This window comes from Cherax quadricarinatus, chromosome 29 (genome assembly GCF_038502225.1).
Source record: "Cherax quadricarinatus isolate ZL_2023a chromosome 29, ASM3850222v1, whole genome shotgun sequence".
Classification (NCBI taxonomy): Eukaryota; Metazoa; Arthropoda; class Malacostraca; order Decapoda; family Parastacidae; genus Cherax; species Cherax quadricarinatus.
This window is the reverse complement of record NC_091320.1, coordinates 14,428,733-14,444,683: the sequence shown is the minus strand read 5'-3', so window position 1 is coordinate 14,444,683 and position 15,951 is coordinate 14,428,733. Positions and strand designations below refer to the sequence as shown.

At 45.1% G+C, this 15,951-nt stretch overlaps 1 protein-coding gene across 2 annotated transcripts in view; it reads right to left on the bottom strand.

Moving 5' to 3' along the window:
* The window catches only part of LOC128690367 (coagulation factor IX-like), a 227,205-nt gene that overhangs the window by 192,964 nt on the left and 18,290 nt on the right, over nucleotides 1–15,951 (bottom strand). For both annotated transcript variants that reach the window (XM_070089614.1, XM_070089615.1), the window contains exon 2: nucleotides 11,094–11,298. In XM_070089614.1, the coding sequence (XP_069945715.1) occupies nucleotides 11,094–11,205 (112 nt within the window). In that variant the 5' untranslated portion in view covers nucleotides 11,206–11,298. The remainder of the gene's footprint in view (nucleotides 1–11,093; nucleotides 11,299–15,951) is intronic.

Sequence of the window (15,951 nt, the reverse complement as noted above, 5' to 3'; positions counted from 1 at the left end):
CAGACTGACACTACTGAAGCCTCCCAGCTCAGACTGACACTACTGAAGTCTCCCAGCTCAGACTGACACTACTGAAGTCTCCCAGCTCAGACTGACACTACTGAAGTCTCCCAGCTCAGACTGACAATACTGAAGTCTCCCAGCACAGACTGACACTACTGAAGTCTCCCAGCTCAGACTGACACTACTGAAATCTCCCAGATCAGACTGACACTACTGAAATCTCTCAGCTCAGACTGACACTACTGAAATCTCCCAGCACAGACTGACACTACTGAAGCCTCCCAGCACAGACTGACACTACTGAAGTCTCCCAGCTCAGACTGACATTACTGAAATCTCCCAGCACAGACTGACACTACTGAAGCCTCCCAGCACAGACTGACACTACTGAAGTCTCCCAGCTCAGACTGACACTACTGAAATCTCCCAGCACAGACTGACACTACTGAAGCCTCCCAGCACAGACTGACACTACTAAAGTCTCCCAGCTCAGACTGACATTACTGAAATCTCCCAGCACAGATTGACACTACTGAAGCCTCCCAGCACAGACTGACACTACTAAAGTCTCCCAGCTCAGACTGACACTACTGAAATCTCCCAGCACAGACTGACACTACTGAAGCCTCCCAGCACAGACTGACACTACTGAAGTCTCCCAGCTCAGACTGACACTACTGAAGTCTCCCAGCACAGACTGACACTACTGAAGTCTCCCAGCACAGACTGACACTACTGAAGTCTCCCAGCACAGACTGACACTACTGAAGTCTCCCAGCTCAGACTGACACTACTGAAGTCTCCCAGCACAGACTGACACTACTGAAGCCTCCCAACACAGACTGACACTACTGAAGTCTCCCAGCTCAGACTGACACTACTGAAGTCTCCCAGCACAGACTGACACTGCACCAACGTCGAAGACCTGGGAGTGATCATGTCGGAGGATCTCACCTTCAAGGACCATAACATTGTATCAATCGCATCTGCTAGAAAAATGACAGGATGGATAATGAGAACCTTCAAAACTAGGGATGCCAAGCCCATGATGACACTCTTCAGGTCACTTGTTCTATCTAGGCTGGAATATTGCTGCACACTAACAGCACCTTTCAAGGCAGGTGAAATTGCTGACCTAGAAAATGTACAGAGAACCTTCACGGAGCGCATAACGGAGATAAAACACCTCAATTACTGGGAGCGCTTGAGGTTCCTGAACCTGTATTCCCTGGAACGCAGGCGGGAAAGATACATGATTATATACACCTGGAAAATCCAAGAGGGACTAGTACCGAACTTGCAAACGAAAATCACTCACTACGAAAGCAAAAGACTTGGCAGACGATGCAACATCCCCCCAATGAAAAGCAGGGGTGTCACTAGCACGTTAAGAGACCATACAATAAGTGTCAGGGGCCCGAGACTGTTCAACTGCCTCCCAGCATACATAAGGGGATTACCAACAGACCCCTGGCAGTCTTCAAGCTGGCACTGGACAAGCACCTAAAGTCGGTTCCTGACCAGCCGGGCTGTGGGGCGTACGTTGGTTTGCGTGCAGCCAACAATAACAGCCTGGTTCATCAGGCTATGATCCACCAGGAGGCCTGGTCACAGACCGGGCCGCGGGGGCGTTTACCCCCGGAACTCTCTCCAGGTAAACGCCAGGTAAACTGAAGTCTCCCAGCTCAGACTGACACTACTGAAGTCTCCCAGCACAGACTGACACTACTGAAGCCTCCCAGCACAGACTGACACTACTGAAGTCTCCCAGCTCAGACTGACACTACTGAAGCCTCCCAACACAGACTGACACTACTGAAGTTTCCCATCACAGACTGACACTACTGAAGTCTCCCAGCACAGACTTACACTACTGAAGTCTCAAAGCAGACTTACACTACTGAAGTCTCCCAGCACATACCGACACTACTGAAGTCTCCCAGCTCAGACTGACACTACTGAAGTCTCCCAGCACAGACTGACACCACCGAAGTCTCTCAGCTCAGACTGACACTACTGAAGTCTTCCAGCACAGACTGACACCACCGAAGTCTCTCAGCTCAGACTGACACTACTGAAGTCTCCCAGCTCAGACTGACACCACCGAAGTCTCTCAGCTCAGACTGACACTACTGAAGTCTCCCAACTCAGACTGACACTACTGAAGTCTCCCAGCACAGACTGACACCACCGAAGTCTCTCAGCTCAGACTGACACTACTGAAGTCTCCCAGCTCAGACTGACACTACTGAAGTCTCCCAACTCAGACTGACACTACTGAAGTCTCCCAACTCAGGCTGACACATTTCATTACCTCATACACGTAACACATCATGTGTTATGTGAAAGGGAAACACAGAACAGAGTAGCAGTACACTGTGGGTGCTACCCCTGAGCTGCTTTGGGGATTAGCGTGGACGGTTGCAAAGCATGGCTTGCTTCTGCAGTGTTTTAAAAATTGAGGTTGGAGAGTTGAAGGAGAAGGTCTTGCTTCTCCAGGAGGAGATTAGGAGGCTGAAAGTCCACCTCAATGGGTCTGGGAGAGAGTGTGAGGTGGCTGGAGTTGTGGGGAATGAGGCTTCTACCAGTGAGGTGCAGTCTGTCTCTCGCTGTGAGGAGGCTGTAGGTGGGGAGGTAGCAACGGCTACCAGCAGTGAGGTGCAGCCCAGCACCTGCTACAAGTGGCGAGTGGTTCACAGTAATGGAAGGCGCATCAGAGTAAGGAAAGTTAAGAGTGAAGATCTGAAGGTAGGAAATCGCTTCTCTGTTCTTCAGGATGAATGTACTTCAGTGGCCAGTGAAGGTAAGGGTACTACTGCCCCTGCTAATGGAGGTAAGCGCATTCTTGTGGTTGGTGACTCTCAGGTAAGATATATTGACTGTGCTTTTTGTAATAGGAATAAGAAGATGAGAGATAGAGTGTGCTTCCCTGGAGCTGGTGTTGGGGACATTGTCAACAGGCTGGATAATATCATGTCAGGTAATGGGAACAAGCCCATTATCTGTCTCAGTGCTGGTGGAAATGATACTGGAAAGGGTAGGAGAGAAGAGCTGCTAGATAAGTACAGGTCAGCTATAGATTTCATTAAGTCTAAGGGAGGGATCCCAATCATATGTAGCATCTTGCCTAGAAGGGGAGTAGGAAATGACTGGTTGTCTAGGGCAATTGGTGTAAATTGCTGGCTAGACAGATACTGCAAGGAACTTGCAATCCCATTCATTGACAACTGGAACAACTTTTATGGCAAACATGATATGTATGCAAGGGATGGGGTACATCTCTCTGGGGCAGGGGTGGTAGCACTTGCAGACTCGATTGAGAAGGCCATTGGTGAAATGCCTATGATTTTAAACGGATGGAAGATAGAGGTATGGGTGTGTGTGGGAAACAAGCAGGTTGCAACACTAGGGTTGGAAACAGTAAATGTATAAAAGGCATTCAGCATGAAGTTATAAATAAAGACAATAGATCAGGTCAGCAAACAAAGGGGGACAGCAGAGGGCAGCAAGAGACTAGCTCCCTTAAGGTTTACTATACTAATAGCAGGAGTGTAAGAAATAAGATAGATGAGCTAAGATTAATTGCAAGTGCAGGAAACATAGATATTATTGCTATAACAGAGACCTGGCTCAATCTGAAAGATAGAGAGATGCCCTCTGAATGTCACATACAAGGCTATAAATTATTCCACACTGACAGGGTCAACAGGAAAGGTGGTGGAGTAGCGATGTACGTCAGAGACAATTTAAATTGTTGTGTTAGACAAGATATTAAATTAGAAGCGTCAGCCACTGAATCTGTTTGGTTACAGCTTCTCGAGGGCCGAGAAAAACTAATTTTGGATGTGATTTACAGGGCCCCAAATCTTGATAGGGAGTGCAGTAAACTTCTATGGGACGAAATTCGTAAGGCATCTACATACGAAAATGTTGTGCTAATGGGAGATTTCAACTATAGACAGATTGACTGGAGCAATTTGACAGGAAATTTAGAGTCAGGTGACTTTCTTGATACGATCCAGGATTGTTTTTTAAAACAGTTTGTGACAGAGCCAACTAGGGGAAATAACCTCCTTGACTTGGTTCTTGCCAGTAGGGAAACACTAATTAATAATCTTGAGGTTAATGATGAGCTTGGGGAAAGTGATCACAAATCACTCAGTTTTAATATATCATGGAACTCCCCTAATAATGGCAATCAAGTCTCCGTCCCTGACTTTCGCTTGGCTGATTTCATAGGACTGAAAAATTACTTAGGTGGGCTGAACTGGAATGACCTGACTAAGTGTCAGGTAGGTGGTGATGGTTGCCGATATGATGCTTTCCAGGGCATAGTTCTAGCTGCTCAGTCAAATTATGTTCCAAATAGGGAAATCATATCAAACAAAAATGATCCTAAATGGATGAACAATAGATTAAAATATCTGATTGGTCAAAAGAGAGGCATATATAGGCAAATCAAAAGAGGAGAGGGGCAATTAAGAAATCGATATATTCAGTTAAAGAGAGAAATAAAAAAGGGAATTAGAAAAGCAAAAAGAGATTATGAGGTTAAAGTTGCAAGAGAATCGAAGACTAACCCAAAAGGATTCTTTCAGGTATACAGAAGTAAGATCAGGGACAAGATAGGCCCACTCAAAAGTTCCTCGGGTCAGCTCACTGACAGTGATAAGGAAATGTGTAGAAGTTTTAACACATACTTCCTCTCAGTTTTTACACAGGAGGATACCAGCGACATTCCAGTAATGATAAATTATGTAGAACAGGACGATAATAAACTGTGCACGATTAGGGTCACAAGTGACATGGTCCTTAGGCAAATAGATAAATTAAAACCTAACAAATCCCCAGGCCCTGATGAACTGTATGCAAGGGTTCTAAAGGAATGTAAAGAGGAGCTTAGCACACCTTTGGCTAATCTTTTCAACATATCACTACAAACTGGCATGGTGCCAGATAAGTGGAAAATGGCAAATGTGATACCTATTTTCAAAACAGGTGACAGGTCCTTAGCTTCGAACTATAGACCAATAAGCCTAACTTCCATAGTGGGAAAATTTATGGAATCAATAATTGCCGAGGCAGTTCGTAGCCACCTTGAAAAGCATAAATTAATCAACGAATCTCAGCATGGTTTTACAAAGGAGCGTTCCTGCCTTACGAATTTATTAACTTTTTTCACTAAGGTATTTGAGGAGGTAGATCATGGTAATGAATATGATATTATGTATATGGACTTCAGTAAGGCTTTTGACAGGGTCCCATATCAGAGACTATTGAGGAAAATTAAAGCACATGGAATAGGAGGAGAAATTTTTTCCTGGATAGAGGCATGGTTGACAAATAGGCAGCAGAGAGTTTGCATAAATGGGGAGAAATCAGAGTGGGGAAGCGTCACGAGCGGTGTTCCACAGGGGTCAGTGTTGGGCCCCCTGCTGTTCACAACCTACATAAACGACATAGATGAGGGCATAAAGAGCGACATCGGCAAGTTTGCCGATGACACCAAAATAGGCCGTCGAATTCATTCTGACGAGGACATTCGAGCACTCCAGGAAGATTTGAATAGACTGATGCAGTGGTCGGAGAAGTGGCAGATGCAGTTTAATATAGACAAATGCAAAATTCTAAATGTTGGACAGGACAATAACCATGCCACATATAAACTAAATAATGTAGATCTTAATATTACGGATTGCGAAAAAGATTTAGGAGTTCTGGTTAGCAGTAATCTGAAACCAAGACAACAGTGCATAAGTGTTCGCAATAAAGCTAATAGAATCCTTGGCTTCATATCAAGAAGCATAAATAATAGGAGTCCTCAGGTTGTTCTTCAACTCTATACATCCTTGGTTAGGCCTCATTTAGATTATGCTGCACAGTTTTGGTCACCGTATTACAGAATGGATATAAATTCTCTGGAAAATGTACAAAGGAGGATGACAAAGTTGATCCCATGTATCAGAAACCTTCCCTATGAGGATAGACTAAGGGCCCTGAATGTGCACTCTCTAGAAAGACGTAGAATTAGGGGGGATATGATTGAGGTGTATAAATGGAAGACAGGAATAAATAAAGGGGATGTAAATAGTGTGCTGAAAATATCTAGCCTAGACAGGACTCGCAGCAATGGTTTTAAGTTGGAAAAATTCAGATTCAGGAAGGATATAGGAAAGTACTGGTTTGGTAATAGAGTTGTGAATGAGTGGAACAAACTCCCGAGTACAGTTATAGAGGCCAGAACGTTGTGTAGCTTTAAAAATAGGTTGGATAAATACATGAGTGGATGTGGGTGGGTGTGAGTTGGACCTGATAGCTTCTGCTACCAGGTCGGTTGCCCTGTTCCTCCCTTAAGTCAATGTGACCTGACCTGACTAGGTTGGGTGCATTGGCTTAAGCCGGTAGGAGACTTGGACCTGCCTCGCATGGGCCAGTAAGCCTTCTGCAGTGTTCCTTCGTTCTTATGTTCTTCTTATGTTCTTACTACGTAACTATCACATAAAACAGAGTAGCAGTACACTGTGGGTGTTACCACTATGTAACTATAACATAAAACAGAGTAGCAGTACACTGTGGGTGTTACCACTATGTAACTATCACATAAAACAGAGTAGCAGTACACTGTGGGCGTTACCACTATGTAACTATCACATAAAACAGAGTAGCAGTTCACTGTGGGTGTTACCACTATGTAACTATCACAGAACATAGTAGCAGTACATTGTGGGTGTTACCACTATGTAACTATCACATAAAACAGAGTAGCAGTACACTGTGGGTGTTACCACTATGTAACTATCACATAAAACAGAGTAGCAGTTCACTGTGGGTGTTACCACTATGTAACTATCACATAAAACAGAGTAGCAGTACACTGTGGGTGTTACCACTATGTAACTATCACATAAAACAGAGTAGCAGTACACTGTGGGTGTTACCACTATGTAACTATCACATAAAACAGAGTAGCAGTTCACTGTGGGTGTTACCACTATGTAACTATCACATAAAACAGAGTAGCAGTTCACTGTGGGTGTTACCACTATGTAACTATCACATAAAACAGAGTAGCAGTTCACTGTGGGTGTTACCACTATGTAACTATCACATAAAACAGAGTAGCAGTTCACTGTGGGTGTTACCACTATGTAACTATCACATAAAACAGAGTAGCAGTTCACTGTGGGTGTTACCACTATGTAACTATCACATAAAACAGAGTAGCAGTACACTATGGGTGTTACCACTATGTAACTATCACATAAAACAGAGTAGTAGTTCACTGTGGGTGTTACCACTATGTAACTATCACATAAAACAGAGTAGCAGTACACTGTGGGTGTTACCACTATGTAACTATCACATAAAACAGAGTAGCAGTTCACTGTGGGTGTTACCACTATGTAACTATCACATAAAACAGAGTAGCAGTACACTGTGGGTGTTACCACTATGTAACTATCACAGAACATAGTAGCAGTACACTGTGGGTGTTCTCACAAAGTAATAATCATTTAAACAAGACAGAAGAACACTGTGTGTTCCACAATTTAGCTGTCATAGAAACACACTGCTAGTATTCCCACAATGTAGAATAGAATACAAACACGCCATATCTTCCCACAGTGTAACTGTCGTATTGAACAGAGCAGCAGCACACTGAGGGTGTACCTACAGTGTAACTGTCGTATTGAACAGAGCAGCAGCACACTGAGGGTGTACCTACAGTGTAACTGTCGTATTGAACAGAGCAGCAGCACACTGAGGGTGTACCTACAGTGTAACTGTCGTATTGAACAGAGCAGCAGCACACTGAGGGTGTACCTACAGTGTAACTGTCGTATTGAACAGAGCAGCAGCACACTGAGGGTGTACCTACAGTGTAACTGTCGTATTGAACAGAGCAGCAGCACACTGAGGGTGTACCTACAGTGTAACTGTCGTATTGAACAGAGCAGCAGCACACTGAGGGTGTACCTACAGTGTAACTGTCGTATTGAACAGAGCAGCAACACACTGCAGGTGTACCTACAGTGTAACTGTTGTACAAAATTGGATTCAGAGACTCTGTATACAAGTGTGGCAGCACACTGCGTGTGTACACAAGTTTCTTAAAGAGGAAGACCATCTGTACCACCATCAGTACCTCAACCATCTGTACCACCATCAGTACCTCAACCATCTGTACCACCATCAGTACCTCAACCATCTGTACCACCATCTGTACCTCAACCATCTGTACCACCATCAGTACCTCAACCATCTGCACCACCATCAGTACCTCAACCATCTGTACCACCATCAGTACCTCAACCATCTGTACCACCATCAGTACCTCAACCATCTGTACCACCATCTGTACCTCAACCATCTGTACCACCATCAGTACCTCAACCATCTGCACCACCATCAGTACCTCAACCATCTGTACCACCATCAGTACCTCAACCATCTGTACCACCATCAGTACCTCAACCATCTGTACCACCATCAGTACCTCAACCATCTGTACCACCATCAGTACCTCAACCATCTGTACAACCATCAGTACCTCAACCATCTGTACCACCATCAGTACCTCAACCATCTGTACCACCATCAGTACCTCAACCATCTGTACCACCATCAGTACCTCAACCATCTGTACCACCATTAGTACCTCCATCTGTGCCACCATCAATCAGTAACACCACCATCTGTGCCACCATCAGTACCACCACCATCTGTACCACCACCATCTGTACCACCATCTGTACCACAATCAGCACCTCCACTATCTGTACCACCATTTGTGCCACCATCAGTACCTCCATCTGTGCCATCATCAGTACCACCACCATCAGTACCTCCACTATCTGTACCACCATCAGTACCACCACCATCTGTACCACCACCATCTATACCATCATTATTACCTCTACCATCTGTACCACCACCATCTGTACCACCACCATCAGTACCTCCACCATCAGTACCTCCACCATCAGTGCCTCCAACATCTGTACCACCATCAGTACCACCACCATCTATACCACCATCATTACCTCTACCATCTGTACCATCACCATCTGTACCTCCACCATCAGTACCTCCACCATCAGTACCTCCACCATCAGTACCTCCACCATCAGTACCTCCACCATCTGTACCACCATCAGCACCACCACCATCTGTACCACCACCATCTGTACCACCATCAGTACCACCACCATCAGTACCACCACCTTCTGTACCACCAACAGTACCACCACCATCAGTACCACCACCATCTGTACCACCAACAGTACCTCCACCATCAGTACCACCACCATCAGTACCACCACCATCTGTACCACCAACAGTACCACCACCATCTGTACCACCATCAGTACCACCACCATCTGTACCACCAACAGTACCTCCACCATCTGTACCACAATCAGTACCACCACCATCTGTACCACCATCAGTACCACCACCATCAGTACCACCACCATCTGTACCACCACCATCTGTGCCACCAACAGTACCTCCACCATCTGTACCACCACCATCTGTACCACCACCATCAGTACCACCACCATCAGTACCACCACCATCTGTACCACCACCATCTGTACCACCAACAGTACCTCCACCATCTGTACCACCACCATCTGTACCACCACCATCAGTACCACCACCATCAGTACCACCACCATCTGTACCACCATCAGTACCTCCACCATCTGTACCACCATCAGTACCACCACCATCTGCACTACCATCAGTACCACCACCATCTGTACCACCATCAGTAGCTCCACCATCTGTGCCACCATCAGTACTACCACCATCTGTACCACCATCATCTGTACCACCATCTGTACCACCTTCAGTACCTCCACCATCTGTACCACAATCAGTAACTCCACCATCTCTACCACCATCTGTGCCACTATCAGTACCTCCACCATCTGTACCACCATCAGTACCACCACCATCCGTACCACCACCATCTGTACCACCATCAGTATCACCACCATCTGTACCACCACCATCTAAATCACCATCAGTACTTCCAACATCTGTACTACCACCATCTGTACCACCACCATCAGTACTACCACCATCTGCACCACCACCATCTGTACCACCACCATCAGTACTACCACCATCTGTACCACCACCATCTGTACCACCACCATCAGTACTACCACCATCTGCACCACCACCATCTGTACCACCACCATCAGTACTACCACCATTTGTACCACCACCATTAGTACCAACACCATCTGTACCACCATCTATACCATCACCATCTGTACCACCATCTATACCATCACCATCTGTACCACCATCTATACCATCACCATCTGTACCACCACCATCTGTGCCACCACCATCTGTATCATCACCATCTGTAACATCATCCGTACCATTACTATCTGTACCATCACCATCTGTACACCACCGTCGCTACCATCATCATATGTAGCATCACCATCTGTACCACCACCATTTGTACCATCACCGTCTGTACAGCCATCTGTAACATCATCTGTACCATTACTATCTGTACCACCACCATTTGTACCATCACCGTCTGTACAGCCATCTGTATCATCATCTGTACCACCACCATGTGTACCACCACCATCACCATCTGTACCACCACCATGTGTACCACCACCATCACCATCTGTACCACCACCATGTGTACCACCACCATCACCATCTGTACCACCACCATGTGTACCACCACCATCACCATCTGTACCACCACCATGTGTACCACCACCATCACCATCTGTACCACCACCATGTGTACCACCACCATCACCATCTGTACCACCACCATGTGTACCACCACCATCACCATCTGTACCACCACCATGTGTACCACCACCATCACCATCTGTACCACCACCATGTGTACCACCACCATCACCATCTGTACCACCACCATGTGTACCACCACCATCACCATCTGTACCACCACCATGTGTACCACCACCATCACCATCTGTACCACCACCATGTGTACCACCACCATCACCATCTGTACCACCACCATGTGTACCACCACCATCACCATCTGTACCACCACCACAGCTGCCACAACTTACCTTGCCTCTTCAAGCGTCCCTGGGCAGAATGTAAGTTGAATGATCCTAGCACGGCGCCTAGCAGCAGCAGCAGCGCCGCTCCTAGCAGCCAGGAGCCTGGTCCTCCTAGCATCACCAGAGGTCCCAGCAAGACACCAGAGGTAAACAATCCTTCCTCGGAACTTAACAACTTTTGTGTTCAATTGTCTGTTCTTTCCTCTGAAAACTGTTTGGCCTGAATTATTATATTTCAATAACACGCTAAACCCGCGAGGGCTAAACACAAGGAGTGGTGGAGGCTCGATCCACCGTCAGTCATTCAACACAAGGAATAAGAGAAGCTTGATCAAGGACTATCCTGAGGCCTGACGACACATCAGTCACATAATAAAAATGATTCACTAATCACTATAATGTCACTGCTGCTGTAGAAGGAAGTTCTGCAGGTGAAGCTCAAGGGGGGGGCAAAAAAAAAGAAAAAACTTGTACAACTTTGCTGTAAAAGTTCATCGGCGTCTATGACTCTCACCTGTGTACTGTGTACTGTGTACTGTGTACTGTGTACTGTGTACTGTGTACTGTGTACTGTGTACTGTGTACTGTGTACTATGCAGGTCTCAGCTTTAGTTATGTAAACTAATAATAACAATAATATCTTTTTTTCTACGTGTACAAGGTATACAGTCCTAGCTGACATCAGTGACATACTACTATATAGAAAGCCACTTGTTATGCTGAGCATTTCGGGCAACTTAGGTCAGTTTTGTCCCAGGTTGCGACCCACATAAGTCTAATAACACCCAGGTACCTATTTTACTGATGGGTGAATAGGGACAGCAGGTGTCTTGTGGAAACATGTCCTAATGTTTTCCAGCTTTACCGAGGGATCGATCCCCGGACCTCAGTGTGTGAACTAAGTGCGCAAGTGATAGAGCTACTTGACACCTTACTGTAGACTTAACAAAGCCTACAATAAGTAATCCCAAAAGTTGTGTCAACGGTGTTTTGTACGTTAGTAAAACGATAGTTAATATTTGTGGTGTTTATACCATAACTCAGTGGAGCTCTTATTGCTTATTTAACAGAGTCCTTAGTAACTAAGTTAATTTAGGCACAGATACACATAAGTACAGTTATACATATTATCATGCAAAGTAACATACATGTAAATTACCTAGGATCACCTATAAAGAACATAAGAACAAAAAAACGAAGGAACACTGCAGCAGGCCTACTGGCCCATGTGAGGCAGGTCCAAGTCTCCTACCGGCTTAAGCCAATGCACCCAACCTAGTCAGGTCAGGTCACATTGACTTAAGGGAGGAACACGGCAACCGACCTGGTAGCACAAGCTATCAGGTCCAACTCACACCCACCCACATCCACTCATGTATTTATCCAACCTATTTTTAAAGCTACACAACGTTCTGGCCTCTATAACTGTATTCGGGAGTTTGTTCCACTCATTCACAACTCTATTACCAAACCAGTACTTTCCTATATCCTTCCTGAATCTGAATTTTTCCAACTTAAAACCATTGCTGCGAGTCCTGTCTAGGCTAGATATTTTCAGCACACTATTTACATCCCCTTTATTTATTCCTGTCTTCCATTTATACACCTCAATCATATCCCCCCTAATTCTACGTCTTTCTAGAGAGTGCAGATTCAGGGCCCTTAGTCTATCCTCATAGGGAAGGTTTCTGATGGTTTAGAAAGACACGTAAGCAAACACTATAACATATTTATTAGAAAACGTTTCGGTCCTGGGACCTTGATCACGGTCCCAGGACCGAAACGTTTTCTAATAAATATGTTATAGTGTTTGCTTACGTGTCTTTCTAAACCAACTTGTCGGTATTTATTACCAAGGTTTATACCAAGGTTTCTGATACATGGGATCAACTTTGTCATCCTCCTTTGTACATTTTCCAGAGCATTTATATCCATTCTGTAATACGGTGACCAAAACTGTGCAGCATAATCTAAATGAGGCCTAACCAAGGATGTATAGAGTTGTTAGGTAAGACACATATGCAACAGTTAGGTATCTTTATTTCGAAACGTTTCGCCTACACAGTAGGCTTCTTCAGTCGAGTACAGAAAAGTTGATAGAAGCAGAAGATACTTGAAGACGATGTAATCAGTCCATCACCGAGACTCAAGAAATCGTAATGACACGATTGCAAATAAACCATACCCCCGGCCGGGACTGAACCCGCGGGTTCAATCCCGGCCGGGGGTATGGTTTAGTCCATCACCCTTAAAGTTTTGAGGTGGTCAGTCCCTCAGTCTGGAGAAGAGCATTGTTCCGTTGTCTGAAACAATATGAAGTTGAAGTGACAGAATGGGGCCTTATATAGGGCCAGGAGGTGAGACGTAGGTTGCTTTGGGAGGGCAGGTCCCTCTCAAACCCAGCCGTTCTCACTAGTAGAGGTTGTCAAGTTGATAGTCTGTACCAAGATACCCTTGTGTTGCAGTGTCTGACAGAATGAACATTAAAATGGTATAAAATACCGACAGGTTGTTAGGTAAGACACATATGCAACAGTTAGGTATCTTTATTTCGAAACGTTTCGCCTACACAGTGGGCTTCTTCAGTCGAGTACAGAAAAGTTGATAGAAGCAGAAGATACTTGAAGATTGAGACACTTATGCAGCATATGGGAATCTTTATTCAGGAAACGTTTCGCCACACAGTGGCTTCTTCAGTCCAATACAAAGAGGAAGGCATAAGGAGAGGAGGAGAATGAGGTAATCAGTCCCTCAACCTGGAGTCGATGTGTTCAGTCCATCAATCTTGTAGAATGTACAGCATATGGCCGTAGACGTGGCTTATATACTGTAGAGATGTGAGGTGAAGCAGGCGGAGGCGGGGTCATAGTGGTACCATCCACTAGTCGAAGTAGGTCTTCGTCCAAAGGTTGAACAAGTGTTGAAGAATTCTTTGTAACAAGATCCCATGATGCTGCAGTGTCTGACAGTTGTGATGAATGGTTTGAAAAACCGACAAGTTGAAGATTGAGACACTTATGCAGCATATGGGAATCTTTATTCAGGAAACGTTTCGCCACACAGTGGCTTCTTCAGTCCAATACAATAAGTGTCTCAATCTTCAACTTGTCGGTTTTTCAAACCATTCATCACAACTGTCAGACACTGCAGCATCATGGGATCTTGTGACAAAGAATTCTTCAACACTTGTTCAACCTTTGGACGAAGACCTACTTCGACTAGTGGATGGTACCACTATGACCCCGCCTCCGCCTGCTTCACCTCACATCTCTACAGTATATAAGCCACGTCTACGGCCATATGCTGTACATTCTACAAGATTGATGGACTGAACACATCGACTCCAGGTTGAGGGACTGATTACCTCATTCTCCTCCTCTCCTTATGCCTTCCTCTTTGTATTGGACTGAAGAAGCCACTGTGTGGCGAAACGTTTCCTGAATAAAGATTCCCATATGCTGCATAAGTGTCTCAATCTTCAACTTGTCGGTTTTTCAAACCATTCATCACAACTGTCAGACACTGCAGCATCATGGGATCTTGTTACAAAGAATTCTTCAACACTTGTTCAACCTTTGGACGAAGACCTACTTCGACTAGTGGATGGTACCACTATGACCCCGCCTCCGCCTGCTTCACCTCACATCTCTACAGTATATAAGCCACGTCTACGGCCATATGCTGTACATTCTACAAGATTGATGGACTGAACACATCGACTCCAGGTTGAGGGACTGATTACCTCATTCTCCTCCTCTCCTTATGCCTTCCTCTTTGTATTGGACTGAAGAAGCCACTGTGTGGCGAAACGTTTCCTGAATAAAGATTCCCATATGCTGCATAAGTGTCTCAATCTTCAACTTGTCGGTTTTTCAAACCATTCATCACAACTGTCAGACACTGCAGCATCATGGGATCTTGTTACAAAGAATTCTTCAACACTTGTTCAACCTTTGGACGAAGACCTACTTCGACTAGTGGATGGTGCCACTATGACCCCGCCTCCGCCTGCTTCACCTCACATCTCTACAGTATATAAGCCACGTCTACGGCCATATGCTGTACATTCTACAAGATTGATGGACTGAACACATCGACTCCAGGTTGAGGGACTGATTACCTCATTCTCCTCCTCTCCTTATGCCTTCCTCTTTGTATTGGACTGAAGAAGCCACTGTGTGGCGAAACGTTTCCTGAATAAAGATTCCCATATGCTGCATAAGTGTCTCAATCTTCAACTTGTCGGTTTTTCAAACCATTCATCACAGAAGATACTTGAAGACGATGTAATCAGTCCATCACCGAGACTCAAGAAATCGTAATGACACGATTGCAAATAAACCATACCCCCGGCCGGGATTGAACCCGCGGGTTCAATCCCGGCCGGGGGTATGGTTTAGTCCATCACCCTTAAAGTTTTGAGGTGGTCAGTCCCTCAGTCTGGAGAAGAGCATTGTTCCGTTGTCTGAAACAATATGAAGTTGAAGTGACAGAATGGGGCCTTATATAGGGCCAGGAGGTGAGACGTAGGTTGCTTTGGGAGGGCAGGTCCCTCTCAAACCCAGCCGTTCTCACTAGTAGAGGTTGTCAAGTTGATAGTCTGTACCAAGATACCCTTGTGTTGCAGTGTCTGACAGAATGAACATTAAAATGGTATAAAATACCGACAGGTTGTTAGGTAAGACACATATGCAACAGTTAGGTATCTTTATTTCGAAACGTTTCGCCTACACAGTAGGCTTCTTCAGTCGAGTACAGAAAAAACATTAAAAATGGTATAAAATACCGACACCTGTCGGTATTTTATACCATTTTTAATGTTCATTCTGTCAGACACTGCAACACAAGGGTATCTTGGTACAGA